Genomic DNA, 20,473 nt, shown 5'->3' on the forward strand with positions numbered 1-20,473 from the left:
ACTTACCAAGGTATGTGAAAGGGATGTGACTTACCAAGGTATGGGAAAGGGATGAGACTTACCAAGGTATGGGAAAGGGATGAGACTTACCGTATCAAGGTATGGTAAAGGGAGGTGACTTACCAAGGTAGGGGGAAGGGATGTGACTTACCAAGGTATGGGAAGGGATGTGACTTACCAAGGTATGGGAAAGGGATGTTACTTACCGTATTAAGGTATGGGAAAGACAGGTGACTCACCAAGGTAGGGGAAAGGGATGTGACTCACCAAGGTATGGGGAAAGGAGGTGACATACCAAGGTATGGGGAAGGGAGGTGACATACCAAGGTATGGTAAAGGGAGGTGACTCACCAAGGTAGGGGAAAGGGAGGTGACATACCAAGGTATGGGAAAGGGAGGTGACTTACCAAGGTATGGGAAGGGATGTGACTCACCAAGGTAGGGGAAAGGGAGGTGACTCACCAAGGTAGGGGAGAGGGAGGTGACTCACCAAGGTAGGGGAAAGGGAGGTGACTCACCAAGGTAGGGGAAAGGGAGGTGACTCACCAAGGTAGGGGAAAGGGAGGTGACTTACCAAGGTAGGGGAAAGGGAGGTGACTCACCAAGGTAGGGGAAAGGGAGGTGACTCACCAAGGTATGGGAAAGGGAGGTGACTCACCAAGGTATGGGAAGGGATGTGACTTACCAAGGTATGAAAAAGGGATGTGACTTACCTTACCAAGGTATGTGAAAGGGATGTAACTTACCATGCGAAGGTATGGGGAAGGGATGTGACTTACCAAGTTATGGAAAAGGGATGTAACTTACCATGCGAAGGTATAAGAAAGGGATGTGACTTACCAAGGTATGGGAAAGGGATGTGACTTACCAAGGTATGAGAAAGGGATCTGTTTTTCCAAGGTATGGGAAAGGGTTGTGACTTATCAAGGTATGGGAAAGGGATGTGACTTACCAAGGTATGGGAAAGGGATGTGACTTACCAAGGTATTGGAAAGGGATGTAACTTACCAAGGTATGAGAAAGGGATCTGTTTTACTAAGGTATGGGAAAGGGATGTGACGTACCTTACCAAGGTATGGGAAAGTGGTGTTACTTACCAAGATATGGGAAAGGGATGTGACTTACCAAGGTATGAAAAAGGGATGTGACTTACCTTACCAAGGTATGTGAAAGGGATGTAACTTACCATGCGAAGGTATGGGGAAGGGATGTGACTTACCAAGGTATGGGAAAGGGATGTGACTTACCAAGGTATGGTAAAGGGATGTGACTTACCAAGGTATGAGTAAGGGATCTGTTTTTCCAAGGTATGGGAAAGGGATGTGACTTACCAAGGTATGGGAAAGGGATGTGACTTACCAAGGTATGAGAAAGGGATGTGACTTACCAAGGTATGGGAAAGGGATGTGACTTACCAAGAGATGGGAGAGGGATTGGAAAGGGATGTGACTTACCAAGGTATTGAAAAGGGATGTTACTTACCGTATCAAGGTATGGGAAGGGAGGTGACTTACCAAGGTATGGGAAAGGGATGAGACTTACCAAGGTATGGGAAAGGGATGTGACTTACCAAGGTATAAGAAAGGGATGTTACTTACCGTATCAAGGTATGGGAAAGGGAGGTGACATACCAAGGTATGGGAAAGGGATGAGACTTACCAAGGTATGGGAAAGGGATGTGACTTACCGTATCAAGGTATGGTAAAGGGAGGTGACTTACCAAGGTAAGGGAAAAAGATGTGACTTACCAAGGTATGAGAAAGGGATGTGACTTACCAAGGTATGTGAAAGGGATGTGACTTACCAAGGTATGGGAAAGGGATGAGACTTACCAAGGTATGGGAAAGGGATGAGACTTACCGTATCAAGGTATGGTAAAGGGAGGTGACTTACCAAGGTAGGGGGAAGGGATGTGACTTACCAAGGTATGGGAAGGGATGTGACTTACCAAGGTATGGGAAAGGGATGTTACTTACCGTATTAAGGTATGGGAAAGACAGGTGACTCACCAAGGTAGGGGAAAGGGATGTGACTCACCAAGGTATGGGGAAGGGAGGTGACATACCAAGGTATGGGGAAGGGAGGTGACATACCAAGGTATGGTAAAGGGAGGTGACTCACCAAGGTAGGGGAAAGGGAGGTGACATACCAAGGTATGGGAAAGGGAGGTGACTTACCAAGGTATGGGAAGGGATGTGACTCACCAAGGTAGGGGAAAGGGAGGTGACTCACCAAGGTAGGGGAGAGGGAGGTGACTCACCAAGGTAGGGGAAAGGGAGGTGACTCACCAAGGTAGGGGAAAGGGAGGTGACTCACCAAGGTAGGGGAAAGGGAGGTGACTTACCAAGGTAGGGGAAAGGGAGGTGACTCACCAAGGTAGGGGAAAGGGAGGTGACTCACCAAGGTATGGGAAAGGGAGGTGACTCACCAAGGTATGGGAAGGGATGTGACTTACCAAGGTATGAAAAAGGGATGTGACTTACCTTACCAAGGTATGTGAAAGGGATGTAACTTACCATGCGAAGGTATGGGGAAGGGATGTGACTTACCAAGTTATGGAAAAGGGATGTAACTTACCATGCGAAGGTATAAGAAAGGGATGTGACTTACCAAGGTATGGGAAAGGGATGTGACTTACCAAGGTATGAGAAAGGGATCTGTTTTTCCAAGGTATGGGAAAGGGTTGTGACTTATCAAGGTATGGGAAAGGGATGTGACTTACCAAGGTATGGGAAAGGGATGTGACTTACCAAGGTATTGGAAAGGGATGTAACTTACCAAGGTATGAGAAAGGGATCTGTTTTACTAAGGTATGGGAAAGGGATGTGACGTACCTTACCAAGGTATGGGAAAGTGGTGTTACTTACCAAGATATGGGAAAGGGATGTGACTTACCAAGGTATGAAAAAGGGATGTGACTTACCTTACCAAGGTATGTGAAAGGGATGTAACTTACCATGCGAAGGTATGGGGAAGGGATGTGACTTACCAAGGTATGGGAAAGGGATGTGACTTACCAAGGTATGGTAAAGGGATGTGACTTACCAAGGTATGAGTAAGGGATCTGTTTTTCCAAGGTATGGGAAAGGGATGTGACTTACCAAGGTATGGGAAAGGGATGTGACTTACCAAGGTATGAGAAAGGGATGTGACTTACCAAGGTATGTGAAAGGGATGTGACTTACCAAGAGATGGGAGAGGGATTGGAAAGGGATGTTACTTACCGTATCAAGGTATGGGAAAGGGAGGTGACATACCAAGGTATGGGAAAGGGATGAGACTTACCAAGGTATGGGAAAGGGATGTGACTTACCGTATCAAGGTATGGTAAAGGGAGGTGACTTACCAAGGTAAGGGAAAAAGATGTGACTTACCAAGGTATGAGAAAGGGATGTGACTTACCAAGGTATGTGAAAGGGATGTGACTTACCAAGAGATGGGAAAGGAATTGGAAAGGGATGTGACTTACCAAGGTATGGGAAAGGGATGAGACTTACCAAGGTATGGGAAAGGGATGAGACTTACCAAGGTATGGGAAAGGGATGAGACTTACCGTATCAAGGTATGGTAAAGGGAGGTGACTTACCAAGGTAGGGGGAAGGGATGTGACTTACCAAGGTATGGGAAGGGATGTGACTTACCAAGGTATGGGAAAGGGATGTTACTTACCGTATTAAGGTATGGGAAAGACAGGTGACTCACCAAGGTAGGGGAAAGGGATGTGACTCACCAAGGTATGGGGAAGGGAGGTGACATACCAAGGTATAGGGAAGGGAGGTGACATACCAAGGTATGGTAAAGGGAGGTGACTCACCAAGGTAGGGGAAAGGGAGGTGACATACCAAGGTATGGGAAAGGGAGGTGACTTACCAAGGTATGGGAAGGGATGTGACTCACCAAGGTAGGGGAAAGGGAGGTGACTCACCAAGGTAGGGGAGAGGGAGGTGACTCACCAAGGTAGGGGAAAGGGAGGTGACTCACCAAGGTAGGGGAAAGGGAGGTGACTCACCAAGGTAGGGGAAAGGGAGGTGACTTACCAAGGTAGGGGAAAGGGAGGTGACTCACCAAGGTAGGGGAAAGGGAGGTGACTCACCAAGGTATGGGAAAGGGAGGTGACTCACCAAGGTATGGGAAGGGATGTGACTTACCAAGGTATGAAAAAGGGATGTGACTTACCTTACCAAGGTATGTGAAAGGGATGTAACTTACCATGCGAAGGTATGGGGAAGGGATGTGACTTACCAAGTTATGGAAAAGGGATGTAACTTACCATGCGAAGGTATAAGAAAAGGATGTGACTTACCAAGGTATGGGAAAGGGATGTGACTTACCAAGGTATGAGAAAGGGATCTGTTTTTCCAAGGTATGGGAAAGGGTTGTGACTTATCAAGGTATGGGAAAGGGATGTGACTTACCAAGGTATGGGAAAGGGATGTGACTTACCAAGGTATTGGAAAGGGATGTAACTTACCAAGGTATGAGAAAGGGATCTGTTTTACTAAGGTATGGGAAAGGGATGTGACGTACCTTACCAAGGTATGGGAAAGTGATGTTACTTACCAAGATATGGGAAAGGGATGTGACTTACCAAGGTATGAAAAAGGGATGTGACTTACCTTACCAAGGTATGTGAAAGGGATGTAACTTACCATTCGAAGGTATGGGGAAGGGATGTGACTTACCAAGGTATGGGAAAGGGATGTGACTTACCAAGGTATGGTAAAGGGATGTGACTTACCAAGGTATGAGTAAGGGATCTGTTTTTCCAAGGTATGGGAAAGGGATGTGACTTACCAAGGTATGGGAAAGGGATGTGACTTACCAAGGTATGAGAAAGGGATGTGACTTACCAAGGTATGTGAAAGGGATGTGACTTACCAAGAGATGGGAGAGGGATTGGAAAGGGATGTTACTTACCGTATCAAGGTATGGGAAAGGGAGGTGACATACCAAGGTATGGGAAAGGGATGAGACTTACCAAGGTATGGGAAAGGGATGTGACTTACCGTATCAAGGTATGGTAAAGGGAGGTGACTTACCAAGGTAAGGGAAAAAGATGTGACTTACCAAGGTATGAGAAAGGGATGTGACTTACCAAGGTATGTGAAAGGGATGTGACTTACCAAGAGATGGGAAAGGAATTGGAAAGGGATGTGACTTACCAAGGTATTGAAAAGGGATGTTACTTCCCGTATCAAGGTATGGGAAGGGAGGTGACTTACCAAGGTAAGGGAAAAAGATGAGACTTACCAAGGTATGGGAAAGGGATGTGACTTACCGTATCAAGGTATGGTAAAGGGAGGTGACTTACCAAGGTAGGGGGAAGGGATGTGACTTACCAAGGTATGGGAAGGGATGTGACTTACCAAGGTATGGGAAAGGGATGTTACTTACCGTATTAAGGTATGGGAAAGACAGGTGACTCACCAAGGTAGGGGAAAGGGATGTGACTCACCAAGGTATGGGGAAGGGAGATGACATACCAAGGTATGGTAAAGGGAGGTGACTCACCAAGGTAGGGGAAAGGGAGGTGACATACCAAGGTATGGGAAAGGGAGGTGACTTACCAAGGTATGGGAAGGGATGTGACTCACCAAGGTAGGGGAAAGGGAGGTGACTCACCAAGGTAGGGGAGAGGGAGGTGACTCACCAAGGTAGGGGAAAGGGAGGTGACTCACCAAGGTAGGGGAAAGGGAGGTGACTCACCAAGGTATGGGAAAGGGAGGTGACTCACCAAGGTATGGGAAGGGATGTGACTTACCAAGGTATGAAAAAGGGATGTGACTTACCTTACCAAGGTATGTGAAAGGGATGTAACTTACCATGCGAAGGTATGGGGAAGGGATGTGACTTACCAAGGTATGGGAAAGGGATGTGACTTACCAAGTTATGGAAAAGGGATGTAACTTACCATGCGAAGGTATAAGAAAGGGATGTGACTTACCAAGGTATGGGAAAGGGATGTGACTTACCAAGGTATGAGAAAGGGATCTGTTTTTCCAAGGTATGGGAAAGGGATGTGACTTACCAAGGTATGGGAAAGGGATGTGACTTACCAAGGTATGAGAAAGGGATGTGACTTACCGTATCAAGGTATGGGAAAGGGAGGTGACATACCAAGGTATGGGAAAGGGATGAGACTTACCAAGGTATGGGAAAGGGATGTGACTTACCGTATAAAGGTATGGTAAAGGGAGGTGACTTACCAAGGTAAGGGAAAAAGATGTGACTTACCAAGATATGAGAAAGGGATGTGACTTACCAAGGTATGTGAAAGGGATGTGACTTACCAAGAGATGGGAAAGGAATTGGAAAGGGATGTGACTTACCAAGGTATTGAAAAGGGATGTTACTTACCGTATCAAGGTATGGGAAGGGAGGTGACTTACCAAGGTATGGGAAAGGGATGAGACTTACCAAGGTATGGGAAAGGGATGTGACTTACCGTATCAAGGTATGGTAAAGGGAGGTGACTTACCAAGGTATGGGAAGGGATGTGACTTACCAAGGTATGGGAAAGGGATGTTACTTACCGTATTAAGGTATGGGAAAGAGAGGTGACTCACCAAGGTAGGGGAAAGGGATGTGACTCACCAAGGTATGGGGAAGGGAGGTGACATACCAAGGTATGGGGAAGGGAGGTGACATACCAAGGTATGGTAAAGGAGGTGACTCACCAAGGTAGGGGAAAGGGAGGTGACATACCAAGGTATGGGAAAGGGAGGTGACTTACCAAGGTATGGGAAGGGATGTGACTCACCAAGGTAGGGGAAAGGGAGGTGACTCACCAAGGTAGGGGAAAGGGAGGTGACTCACCAAGGTAGGGGAAAGGGAGGTGACTCACCAAGGTAGGGGAAAGGGAGGTGACTCACCAAGGTAGGGGAAAGGGAGGTGACTTACCAAGGTAGGGGAAAGGGAGGTGACTCACCAAGGTAGGGGAAAGGGAGGTGACTCACCAAGGTATGGGAAAGGGAGGTGACTCACCAAGGTATGGGAAGGGATGTGACTTACCAAGGTATGGGAAAGGTATGTGACTTACCAAGGTATGGGAAAGGGAGGTGACTCACCAAGGTATGGGAAAGGGATGTGACTCACCAAGGTATGGGAAAGGGAGGTGACTCACCAAGGTAGGGGAAAGGGAGGTGACTCACCAAGGTATGGGGAGGGGAGGTGACATACCAAGGTATGGGGAAGGGAGGTGACTCACCAAGGTATGGGAAAGGGAGGTGACTCACCAAGGTATGGGAAAGGGTTTTCTTCCTACCTTACAAATCGAAAACAGTTCACACAAATTGGAAGCAGCAAATCTTCACTGAGCTCCATCTCCTACGGAGTTCCCCAAGGGTCTGTGCTTGGTCCGGTTCTCTTTCTACTATACATTAACGACTTTAACAACTCCTCCCAAACCCTAGACTTTAACATATTTGCAGATGATTCCAATTTGTTCTATTCAAACAAAAACCTAACCAATTTAGAATCTACCGTGAATTACGAATTAAAACATATATATACGTGGCTCTGTGCCAATAAACTCTCTCTAAATATAGATAAAACTAACTTTGTGTTATTCTATCCTCCTCAGAAAAAAGTAACTCATCCTATAAAACTGAAGATAAACAATAAACCAATCAAATCAGAAAAATACATAAAATATTTAGGAATAATGATTGATTCACATCTTAACTGGAAATGCCACATAACGGAGCTTTGCAAAAAACTTAAACGTAATCTAGGAGCACTCTCAAAGATACGTTACTTTGTCAATATTAACATTTTGAAACAACTATATTATTCACTTGTTTTCCCCCATATAACTTACGGAATTTTAGTATGGGGCAACACCTATAGTACAACACTAAAACCTCTCTTTTTAATGCAAAAACGTGCGATACGAATTATGACTTTTTCTAAATTCGATGCCCCATCTTCCCCCATCTTCAAACAACTAGGACTTCTCAAGGTTAAAGATATAGTTTACTTCCACACAGCGCTATTTATGTACCAACACCACTCTGGAACTCTCCCCACAACTTTTGACTCTTTCTTTCATATAATTTCCCACAAATACAACACCCGACTTTCTGCCAGTTACACCCTACCCAAAGCACGCACCAACTACGGGAAATTCAACATCCGATTTAGAGGTGTACAAATTTGGAACGAACTCACCCAAAATGACAAAGACCTAAATATGAAATCCTTCAAAAAAAAATTATCAGACGACCTAATCGCCACCTATTAACCCACCCACATCTTCACCTGTAACCCATACTATCACCTAATTCTTGGCAATATATTCCTTCCTTTTGTTTTTGTTTCCGCTCTGCTTGTACCAGCTTGTATTCTTGTCGTATCCTTGTTGTATCCTTGTCGTGTCTCTATATCTGTGTTTTTCTCGTTCATTCTTGCTTATGCACACAGCCTCCAGATCTCCAAACTAGGATTTTTCCCTAACATTTAAGTGCACCCTAGCCCGTTTAGCTCTCAAGCTATTCTAGGGTGCCCGCACCGAAGTATTGTCCCCCCTTGGTATGCAACTCTAGGTTTTTTTTTTTTTTCTTTTTTTCTCTCCTCTCCCTATCAATAAATATATGAATATAAAAAAAAAAAAACAACAACCTATGTAACACTTAATTTTGTGTGCAAATAAAAGATGTTTGTTTGTTTGTTTGAAGGGAGGTGACTCACCAAGGTAGGGGAAAGGGAGGTGACTTACCAAGGTATGGGAAAGGGAGGTGACTCACCAAGGTAGGGGAAAGGGAGGTGACTCACCAAGGTAGGGGAAAGGGAGGTGACTTACCGTATTAAGGTATGGTAAAGGGAGGTGACTCACCAAGGTAGGGGAAAGGATTGTGACGTGGATGTGATGGGCAGGTGGTATACAAGAAGCGTTGGGTAATGTACACGAAGTATACCCACCTACCCTTTTCCTTTAGAGTTTGTGAACCCGACTTGCGTGAGAATGTTGTTTTGTTTTTGGATGTTTTTTAATTTTTTAGTCCTTTAAAAATAACATTAAATGCTTTAGTTGTAGGATGGATTGAAATTTACCGTGATTCAATTGAATATACTTATGTGATGAACATCTCATTTGCAAGGGGTTTCATAGCCTACGAAATCATGCGTAACGCAAGTCGGCCAGACTGGCTTGCTCAGCCTTCTTACCCCCCCCCCTTATTTTTCATCGTTTAACCTTGTTCACAGCTCAAAGCATCTGTAAAACTATGAGTATGCGAGCCCTAAAGATGGACCGGCTCGGGAGTGCGCTCTCTTGGTGTCTCAGATCCAAGGTAGGTGGATTCAGTGAGCCAAGTCCCTCCTGTGCTGTACAAGATTCCTGTGGTTTGCCGTGAGGGGCTTGGGAGAGCCAACTCAGGGAACTTTTATGTGATCATCGAGAGGAGGGATTTGGCTCAACTACACGAATTTTGATAACAACGCATGGGGCGTTTTCCGATTCCCGGGAATCGGAAATTGTTACGTATTTAATCGACCGGAAGTAAACTGGTGCGATTACTTCTTTAACAGGATAACCAATAAGCAGCGAGGGACACATTTATTGAGAGCGTGAAAAGAGCGCAAAAAGTATTTAAAACCAAAACTTTCTTACCTGAATCTCAATTTCTTAATTAATGCTTTATGCTTTCTTTAAGGACTCGGCCTTTGCTGCATTTATATCAGAAAGGTATGATGTTGATTTGAAAATTTCATATATCATTTAATGATATATGTATAAATTGGTTTCAAAAAGAAATAATTATATGGATCCATAGGCTAGTTTTGGGGTGGGGTTCAGAGGTGTATTTTTATGGCACTCCATTAAAATTCCAAATATATGCTGCAGTCAATCGCGTTTCCACTCGCTCTGGCTTTTGTCGTCAAGGGCTTTTTTGAAGGGTTTATTTTAATTATAATACTCATCTCCCCCAAACCCCAGCCTACGGGCCAGTGATGATATTGTACCTGTGTTTAGGTTCTTGGAGGAGTATTGTAAGAATGGCGACTTTACAAATCTCGACCTAATCGACCACCTCGGCTCTGACATGTTACTCAACGAACGACTGACATTCTTAGGTGAGCCAAAGAGCCACTCCTTAGTTATTATTATTTCAATATTAATAGACAAGTTATACGATGAAAGAATCTCGAAATAACCACCCAAAAGTAACGTTGTATTCTTCCTTTACTAAGGTCAGTCGAATCTCCAAATCCACTGATATTGATGGATGTATTTCGATGACAAATTGTCGGCTGAGAGAGCCACTTAAAAATAGCTCGATGAAGTTTTTTTTCCCCGGGTAATTTTTTGAAATTTTCGGCCTTCTAAAACTCAGAAAACATTGTTCAAATCCCTGGTCTACTTGCATAAGGGACGCAGCCCGTACCACCAATCTATCGCGCCACTCTCCAAAGTTGGATATAACACACACCTAAGGAATATATAGGGCTTTGCAATTTCCATGATCTGCTTGTTTTGTAGGAAAGTACAGAGAATTCCATCGCATGTACGCGGAGGCGGACTTCAGAGGAGCAGCTACGTTGCTTGTCTCGCTGCTCACATCACGACTTTCTCCTAAAAGGTATTCAGTGGTGATTACACGACTACGGCGGATACGGCCACCCCAAATCACTCATTCAAATAGTCAAATGTATGCTTTTTTAGGCCTGTTGCTTTTGATGCTCGCGACTGCGAAATGATGATAATGGTGGTGGTGGTGGCGGTGGCGATGATGATGGTGGTGATGATGGTGATGATGAAAATGATAATTGTGGTGTTGATGGTGATTGTAGTGATGATGATGATGATGACGATGACGATGACGATGACGATGATGATGATGATGATGGCGGAAATGATGATAGTATTGATGGTAGTTGCAGCTATGGTAATTTAATGCACATCATGGTATTGATAATGTTGCTTTCAATATCTAGATTTGATTTCTAACACAACCACCCCTGTATGTATTTTTTTCAGCTTTTGGTTGACTCTTCTCACCGACGCATTACCGCTATTAGAAAGTAACGAGGTAAGGCCCTAACAAGATCGCTTTCTGATGATCCTTGTTGATTCTATAAAGCCTCGATCAAATGGAGATGAGAGTTCCAACCCATATGACTGTTTGATGGTGATGATGATTGTTAAGATGGTGATGGTTAAGATGGTGACGGTGTGGTGATGGTGACGATGGTGATGGTGATGGTAATTGTTAAGATAGTGATGGTGGTGTTGATGCTGATGGTGGTGAATGGCGATTGCGATGGCGATGGTTATGATGATTAAGTTGGTGGTTATAAAAGATGATGATGGTAGTGATGATGATAATTATTGTTAGTCTGATAAGACAAGAATCATAATGTAGTCCACAGCATGCGTTAAAGGTTGTTTTTCCCTGCAGATAATCTTCACAAGTAACCAGACATACGAACTAATGCATTGTTTGGAAGAAATACGCCTGTCATTCCGGTCAGCGGATTACCTCAAGCAGGGGCATGCGCAGAAAGAGAAGAAAAGCAAAACCAAAGGGAAGGGAGCATCCAAAACAAAGGTATTTATGATAAGGACTTTTCTGATAAAACACCTGTATATCGTGGACACTCTTGGCACTCAGCAGTTGTCTGTTGTGCTGCAGAACCTGTATATGACGGACGACTTCGAGACCCGAAGAAGTGTCTTGTTACACAGAGGAACCTATATATATAGTGAAACCGCGATATAACGATACCCGGTATAACGACACCCGATATGACGATACTCGATATGACCATACTCGATATAACGGTACTCGATAAACGGTACTCGATAAAACGACACCCGATATAACGATATTCTCAATGTAACGATACCTGATATAACGATACCCGATATAACGACACCCGATATGACGATGCTCGATAAAACGATACTCGATAAACGGTACTCGATATAACGATATTCTCAATGTAACGATACCCGATATATATAGCGATACCCGATATAACGATACCTGGTATAACGATACTCGATATAACGACACCCGATATGACGATATTCAATATGACGATACTCGATATAACGATACTCCATAAACAGTACTCGATATGACGACACCCGATATAACGATATTCTCAATATAACGATACCTGATATAGCGATACTCGATATAGCGATACGCGATAACGATACCCGATATAATGATAGCCGATATAAAGACACCCGATATCACGACACCCGTGATAATGACAAAAGATATAACGATACTCGATATAACGACACTAGATATAACGACACCCGATATAACGATATTCTCAATATAACAATACCCGATATACTGTAGCGATATTCGATATAACGATACGCAATTTTCGTCTTTAATAAGACTTCTTCAGGGCAGACTGCCCTGGCAGATTGCTCCTACACAAATACATTTACACGTTTGCGCGCATCATCAATCCGTCTAAACGCCCTTTTTATATAATTGGAAAAAAAATTGAATGAAAGAATTATCGATCTTTTTCGTCGATTCCCAAATTATCATTATATCGAGAGTTTCGACATCACGATTTTATTTATCAAACGTTTTTGGCGGTCTGTCATCTTTCTCTCTTTTCGCCCTCTGTGTACCATTGAAACCTGCATATATCGGACACTTTTTGGACTCAAGCAAGTCTCTATCGTACAGTTGAACCTCAGTATAACGAACGCCCTGGGCCGGTCCCTTTTTGCGCCATCGCACTGTAAGTTCCCTTGTATAACTTTGAAACCTGCATATTACGGACACTTTTGGAAGTCAAGCAAGTCTCTTTTGTTCAGTTAAAACTCTTTATAGCGGACACCCTGGGCCGTTCGCTTTTGTCGCCATGTTCTGTGCTCGCACAAACACGGATTCACGTAAAGATGCGCACGTTTTTTAAAGTGCGCACACAAACACACGCAACGTATATATTCAAACATGGTTATTGTGAAGTCAGGGGCTGTCTTTCAGCTTGGCTAGGATTATAATTCATTTTTACCAAGAAATATTCTAACTAAGTTGCTTATATGAATTCGAACCTAGTACTTTTTTATAGCTCGGTTTCTAACACGTCAAAATATAAAAAAATCGAAGGAAGATATAATGCTACTTCTTGCTTTGATTATTTTTACTAAAAATTATGAGTCTTTCAACCTTCGTGATGTTATTTCTTTTACAAATTTTTAACTTTTTTAAGGTTTTGGTTTTCTTTGAAGATTTAGGTGATTTGTTTTAGTACTTATAAAGTAATTTCCAAACAGTGCTTACCAGGACCCAGCTGTGTATCACGTGCCACCCCATTTTTACTAATGTTTCCTGAGAGAAGGAATAAATTACCCCGATATTGTGAGATTGCCTTTTTCATTTGAAATCGTTTTGTTAAAAACGTAGCCCACGCCTGTTGAAGGTATAAAAAAAACCCTTCGCAAACTAATCGTTTTTCAATGCAACGGGGAATTTGCAGGAAAATGCGTCATTACCTCACGGTTTTAAGATCTCATAAGGTTCACAAACATTCTTTGGTCTTTCAACAAGCTAAGATATTAAGCCTAGTATAAATACGGAAAGATTGAAATGTTTGTCCTTTGGAGATCAAAGGAAGCCGACAAATTTTATCTGGCCGGCTTGACTGGAAATCATTTAATGATGAAAAACCTCTTAGTATTTAAGATTTGTGTTAGTATTTTTGAAGTGCTAGCATATCTACTGTCACGGAAGGAAAAACAAGAATGAAATCTCGCACAATAACATTGTTTTATATATAAATATATATTCGGCTACTGTTTTAGAAGTCTTATAGGCTAGTTTTAATTGAAATTGGTGTAAGAATAAAGGCGGTATTTTCTAACGTAGGTCCATTGTTTCTAGTTACGAGTCAAACAAAGAAAGTACGATGTGTCTTCCGGATTCTCAAATTCCCCTTATCGATTTATTTTCCCTTTCTCTTTCATTACTATCTGTTTTCTATCTATTTATATAATTTTGTTGCACAAGACTTAGGTTTAATAATTCTTCCATCAATTAAAACACGTTTTTAGGAATAGAACTATTTTGTGTCATTTTTTTTTTCGTTCGGAAACGTTACAGACCAGTTTACTTACCATTTTCTTCGGATTTCGTTTTTTTTTGTATTGTAATTCCTTTATTATTAAATTGTGTGCTTGCCGGGAAATGACTCAATAAATAGCGTCAGAGTTTCGTAAGAGTTTGTTTTTTTGCTCGTAATTTTGTCTGCTCATTTTTACTAAACATTTAAATATCTGGATTATTAAGTTATTTCTTCTGGTCTTCCTTTCCTTGCTATTGAGAACATTTCCCATCTCTTCCACATATGTTCGGTCATTTTTCTGCTTGCTTGGTTTTGCACAAGGCCGGTCTATATTTATCTGCCTTGTTAAAATTACTAAGAGTTTATGATTTATAGAGCGGGGAACCAAAGGGAAATCTCATTGCGGGGTATTTTTCTATTTTTATTTTTTCTAATTACAAACTTCGTTCTTTAATCATTTTAATAATTTGAACGGAAAGCCCGAATTGCTTTTGAAGTCTGATGTTAGCATGCGTTTCATTTATCCCAAATTTATCCAGAATTCACTAGTGATCGGAAAACACACGTTCCTTAAACCACCAGAAATGAATTAGGGGATTAATAGCCGATGGACGCGCGCGGGAAATACGATAAAAAGGGGAAAAGCATACACCGGGCGTTCCACATGTCGTCGGCTCTCTTTTGATCAATTATATGTGCCCATCACAACAAAAAACCTGTTGCTATTTTGCGACGGCTTCTTTTTACCCTATGTTGATAATCGAGAAAATTCGATCGTCATTTCCCATCCTTTGTCGGTTAATTTGTTTGGTAACTTGATTGATACAGACTTTAGCCTGGTTTTGACACACCGCTCATTCAAATCCTATTCCACACGTCCACTTTAAAAAAAATTGTCAAAATAATGCTAGATTGGGTTGAACTTTAGTTTTAACATCTCCCAAGTGGACCACGTTGTCGAAATTTTTTTTTGTTTGCGCGCGTCTGTACTTATGTTTTGTGCCGAGGTTATTGTTGTGTGCTTGGTAGCGAATTGTTTTTATTTTGTTAATTTTGGAAGAGTGGGTCTATTTTGGGGGGCCGGTACTTTCGAAGAAGCGGCGTCTTAGGAATATGTCAAAATATTTGTTTCCCAGTAAAATGCGAAAACATTTTCTTTTCATCAGACAGAGTTGATCGTTGTCTCGTGAAGAATTTATCAAAGGACGGTTGCGTCGGATTGTTTTTGATCTTTTTCGATATTTAGTCTTGCGCTTACAAATACACGACATAAGCATATATAATATGTGGAACGTTTTGCAGAAACGGCTTCTTTTCTCGAATCTTTACCGAAAGTAGTAATTCTTTTACTGAAAAGCTTCCTAGCTAATCCACAGGATACCCAACTAAACACTTTGGTATCACGCGTGCGCTGAAGGCGGGAAACTACTCGGTAGCTTTTTTACCAAAGACCACGTTTTCAAAACATCTAAAACATTCCCGCTCTTTAAAAATATCGCAAATTAACAACCAAAACACTCTTGAATTGCGGTTTTACGTGCCCTTTTATTTTACCCCGGGAAAAGCAGATGTTATTTTCGCAGAATCGTGACTTCGTCCCATTTTTTGTAGACGCGTAGAACAAAAAGGGTCCAAATTGGCTATCAACATCCACTTAGAGGGGTAGATAGAGCACCAGATTTCGAAATGGAAAATTCAGATTTTAGAATTGATACTCATTCAACGACAAGCTGGTTTTGCAAATTGTGGAGGTCTTACTGCATTACCAATATTTATCTGGTATTATGTTTTTGTGCTCTTCATACACGAAAATATTTGCTTTATTTGAAAGAACTTATGTGCTAACATCCTTGTTTACGCCCGGTTTGAACTTCGCGTCACCGTGTCGCACTCAAACATCTAAGTTTGGCACGCGTAATTCAGAATTTAGATTAAGCGCGAAAAAAAAGGAAAGAAAAGAATGAATTCTCCACAAAATGTCCTCATTTTCACATAAAAAATTCTTAGATTATGTTATAAATTCTTTATCCAAAATATATACCATAAGCAAGAATCTAAATTCTCAATTCTAAAATTCTAAATTCGCCTTCCTAAAAATCGAGTTGATGTTTTATCCCTATGCATGTACTAGCTGTTCTAATGTCATGCCCTTATCGTCCCTCCTCTTAAACTGGCTAGTCTCTTCCATTTGACAAACAGATCCTACGAGTCTGATAGATTGAAATATTTGCTTTGGGCTTTATCCAACCTCAATTTTACTGTTAATTATACAATTTGGCCATATTTTAATCAAAGACTTCTTCAAGTTGTTGTTCGCTATCACATCATGTGTTGAAGTATTTTTTTTGTTTGTGTTTGTTCACTGTACGTTCTAGCACGAAGACAAAATTGCTAAATTACGACTACAAAATTTAAGTTTTTTTTGTGTTCAAAATTTATTGCCGAGCAAAAACTGATATACTTTTATCTGGCAGGCAGAATTTCGGTCGAAAAAATGTTACTCTTTTTTTTTAACTTGAGTATCAGCTGACTTTTTTTTTAGATCACACTGATACTTGGCGTTGATTATTGTACACATCTCTGAGTAACTTTGCTAACTAGAGTTTTGTGGATCTCACACCTAAAAAATTCACGGAATAACAAAGTTGTTTTACCAACATTTATTGGCTATTTAAACAGAAAGAAAACCTTTCAATCAATGTGGGTTCTGTTAATCTCAACCCGTAGAAAACCATGGAATAACCGGCGTTTTACCAACATTTATGTGCTATTTTCTAGAGCTTTAAACAGAAACAAAAACATTTTATCGATGTGGGTTCCCACGATGGTTTATTTTGTGTAATTCGTCATCATGATGAGAGGGTTTCAAGCACCGGTCACGTAATCGAAGCCATCGATTTGGCTCACGTAGCACGCTTATGTAAAATAATCTACCTTTGGCGAGAAACCGTACCAGTCCAGCGCATTTTTTTTGGCAAATCGTAAACACAGGGAACCCTTTTATCGAAACTAATTTCGTGTTTGGTAAAAGAAATCGCGTTTTCGGTAAAATCCAAGTTGTGTATTCGCTGAAAAAGATTGACGACACTGCCTAATTTTTATGAAAAATCCATCTTTTTTCTCTATTTATTAGAAAGTTTAGAATAGAGAGAGAGATTCGTACAATATTTTCCTAGGCTTGGTCCCTTGTTGGATGGATGATGTTATAAGTTTCTGTTTATATATAACCCGCCTGAAGAACATATTTCTCTTTCCATATTTCTCTTTCTTTTTCAAGTCATTGTTTTTAGGCATACAATGTAAATTTTCAATAGGTTTGATTAACAAACCCGACTAAAATCAACCACAGAATTACCATTTCACCCTATGATTTTGTGGTAATACATGTGTTGTTATTATCTTTGCTAAAAGTACCGTGCCTGGCCATACAGTGCTTGCCACACTTTAAGATAAGATCATTCTTCTTTATTGTATTTCCATAAGTTTAGACTGTTGATCCGTGGCAAAATAACCGTCGTTCTACTTTACACTTTATTTTTAGTAATTCCCTTAATTGTTTTTTTTTTTTCAATTGAAATTTTTTTGGAATGTTAGTTTATTAATTTTGAGATTGCTTCCTTGTTCACCAACTCGAAAATTTAATTCCATTGTTTCGCTGTTATGGGTAACCATCGCTTTTTGGAAAAATCCAAGTAATGCGACAAAACTGGTACCAAATGGTATTGAAATAATGTTTTGGAAATCCTTTGGAAATTGGCCAAAACAGAATGTTTTGACATGTGAAAGAAATCTAGTAAAATAACACGGATGATAAACTGTTTAGAAAATGATTTATAAAAAACATTCTTTGCTAAATCATTTTACTATTCAGATGTCTTTCCGCAATGGTACTTTGTCGATCAAGACAAATTCTTAATTTTTAAGCATAAAATGTAGCCAAATTAGTCATTCAACTATTTAACCTTGGACAATGATTTTTCCATGTTATTTTTTCATGTACGTTAAAAATGTCATTATTCCATAACATGAACATTTTGCAAAGATTATTTTCCGTTTATTCTTAAGTCGTTTTACACCCTAAGGGAAGTATTTGCCTCCTTTCATATCGATATTTTGTCATTTCAACCCGAACTTTCAGTTTGTGTTTCCGTGATATCCGTGGCTTCTAACAGACGAGAGTTGTCCGTGTTTTTGAAAAGATCCGGTAACATTTTAAAAGCGACCACCAGTTTCGCCAAATCTCCAAATTTTCTAAATATTTGTTTTTACTGGTGGCATATCGTATTGGTTTTTAATTGTTTAAATGCCATCGATTTGCAGGTGTTTCACATTATAATCCGCTTGTGGCCCTTTTTTTGTTACTTGTCTTTTTGTAAGAAAATAGAAATAAAGAATGAGAAATAAAAATCGTACATGATTCTGTTATTGAATTTATTTTTCTTGCAATAAACATCAACCATTCTTTATCTTCGTTTTTTTTAAAGAATTTTAAGCTTAGTTTGAGTAAATAGGCGCTCGTGATATTTCTTTAATGCTATAATCATCTTTCCTAAACTTTCGTACAGACCTTATATGTCACATGCATTTTGATATGCGGCTTTTTTATTTCAATTGTTTTATTATTATTATCATTACTATTTCATTACTGTAAGTACCTCAATAATGTTTTGTAATTTGTTTTGTAATTGCGATATTTTCTTAACCATGCCATCAAATTACTACCTGCTCACAACAAGAACAAAAACTTTTTTTATGATCTTTGAATGAAGAACTTTACTTTACAAACTGAAACGAAATTAATCATTTCGTGCATTTCTGTCTGTTCCTATTATCGTTTATCTTTATCCATTTCCTATTTCACTGGAAATGGTTCCCGATTTTGACGTGCTAGCGGAAATGGTTCTATGCAAATGTGCTCCTTATAAAGCTGATAAAAGCTGTTTATACTCTATTCAAACAAAGAAGGTTTCACTTATTAAGCTAAGAAGTTATACGTCGTTAAATTTTTGCTAGTTTTATTTAACTACCTTGCTTCATTGCGACATTGAAACTTCTGCTGTCACTCTCAAATCGTATTATTGACGTATTTTCAACTATCTTGTAGATAGAGTTTGAATGATGGCGTAAATTAAAGCGACACTTTTACTCTTGTACTAAGATCATTTTATAAAATATATAAGAGTGTGTCAAAAAGATAAGTTGACGCAAACTGTATATGGAATGAAAAATTGAGCCCTTGATTATACAGTTAGCTCGGAGTGATTACTTTTCCCTTGCAGTTATGTTTTAGATTTTTGCCCTCTGTAGTTGAAACTTTCCAAAAATAAGCAAGTTCTGATTGAAAGGCGGTGGTTTTCTTAGTAATAGGTGTCAATCATTGTGGCCGTCACTTACGCGGGTTAAAAAAAAAGAAACAGCGACAACATGAACAACCAAGAAAAAGAGGGCACAAACAACAACAACAACAACTGCAGCAATAACATCAATCACAACAACAGCGACAAGAACAACAGCAACAATAACAAACGCAACAGTAAAGACAGCAGCAACAATAAAGCTAGCGACAACAACAGCATCAACGGCAACAATAACAACAACAAAAGCAATGACAATGACAAAAAGACAGCAACAACAACAATGATCGCAACAAAAATAATAATAACAATAACAACAGCAACAACAACAATAACAACAACAACAACAAAAACCACAACAATATCAACCGCAACAACAAGAACATCAACAGCAACAACGACAATAAAGCTTGCGAAAAAAACAGAAACAACAATGACAGCAACAACAATTGCAGCAACAACATCGTCTGGTCGTTCCTCGGGTGTCCTAATGGCGAGAAGTATTGTATTCCACCAAAAGATGTTAAAAGGATTTATTCTTATTTTACCTGACTGATCTAGATTCACAAAAACAACAAAAAATACTTGGTGTTCAATCATTCTGGCTATGGCTTTGAGCAGTGCCTCAATCTTAATCCTAAAATTACAAGCTTTGGATAAAGATATTCTCATATCCGAATGACAATAATAACAACAGACGTGATTAATTTCATGTAAAGAACAGTGAAGAGATTGCAGTCGATGCATTGAGGTATTCTAGTGTTTTCTTGTCTGCGATGATGCGACTTGGTTGGGAATAAGTGTGTTAGTTAGCTTTCCAGAAAAAGAAATATCACCGCAGGGTGCCCCGGGTAATATCTCGCTAAAAATAGCCGCTCTCTAGAAAGGGTTTCCGCCGCCAGCGGGCATGAAAAGAATGCATTGTTGTTGTTGTTTACAAATATCAGTTAGAGCAAGCGCTTTGTTGCGTTTCCCCTTGCATAATAAGCACTCTAAAAAAGCCCTTCAGCTTCTTCGATTCTATAATAGTTCAGGACCTTACCACTTTGATTAAAAAGTTTGTTCTAGTTAAAATA

General features: G+C 40.5%; 1 protein-coding gene and 2 long non-coding RNA genes across 8 annotated transcripts in view; all 3 read left to right on the top strand.

Annotated features, from left to right (window-relative positions):
* LOC5516929 (nuclear pore complex protein Nup85) overlaps window positions 1-20,473 on the top strand; it is a 51,686-nt gene that overhangs the window by 28,531 nt on the left and 2,682 nt on the right. For all 6 annotated transcript variants that reach the window (XM_048720258.1, XM_048720259.1, XM_048720260.1 and 3 more), the window contains 6 exons: window positions 9,205-9,290; window positions 9,654-9,685; window positions 9,974-10,074; window positions 10,481-10,580; window positions 10,979-11,030; window positions 11,400-11,549. In XM_048720258.1, the coding sequence (XP_048576215.1) occupies window positions 9,205-9,290; window positions 9,654-9,685; window positions 9,974-10,074; window positions 10,481-10,580; window positions 10,979-11,030; window positions 11,400-11,549 (521 nt within the window). The remainder of the gene's footprint in view (window positions 1-9,204; window positions 9,291-9,653; window positions 9,686-9,973; window positions 10,075-10,480; window positions 10,581-10,978; window positions 11,031-11,399; window positions 11,550-20,473) is intronic.
* Window positions 17-1,921, top strand: LOC125557567. Its single transcript, XR_007305304.1, has 2 exons — window positions 17-1,724; window positions 1,870-1,921. It is a non-coding gene; the product is annotated as an uncharacterized LOC125557567 (long non-coding RNA).
* Window positions 2,503-6,478, top strand: LOC125557570. The gene is made up of 2 exons (XR_007305306.1): window positions 2,503-6,121; window positions 6,394-6,478. It is a non-coding gene; the product is annotated as an uncharacterized LOC125557570 (long non-coding RNA).

This window comes from Nematostella vectensis, chromosome 12, assembly GCF_932526225.1.
Source record: "Nematostella vectensis chromosome 12, jaNemVect1.1, whole genome shotgun sequence".
NCBI classification, from domain to species: Eukaryota; Metazoa; Cnidaria; class Anthozoa; order Actiniaria; family Edwardsiidae; genus Nematostella; species Nematostella vectensis.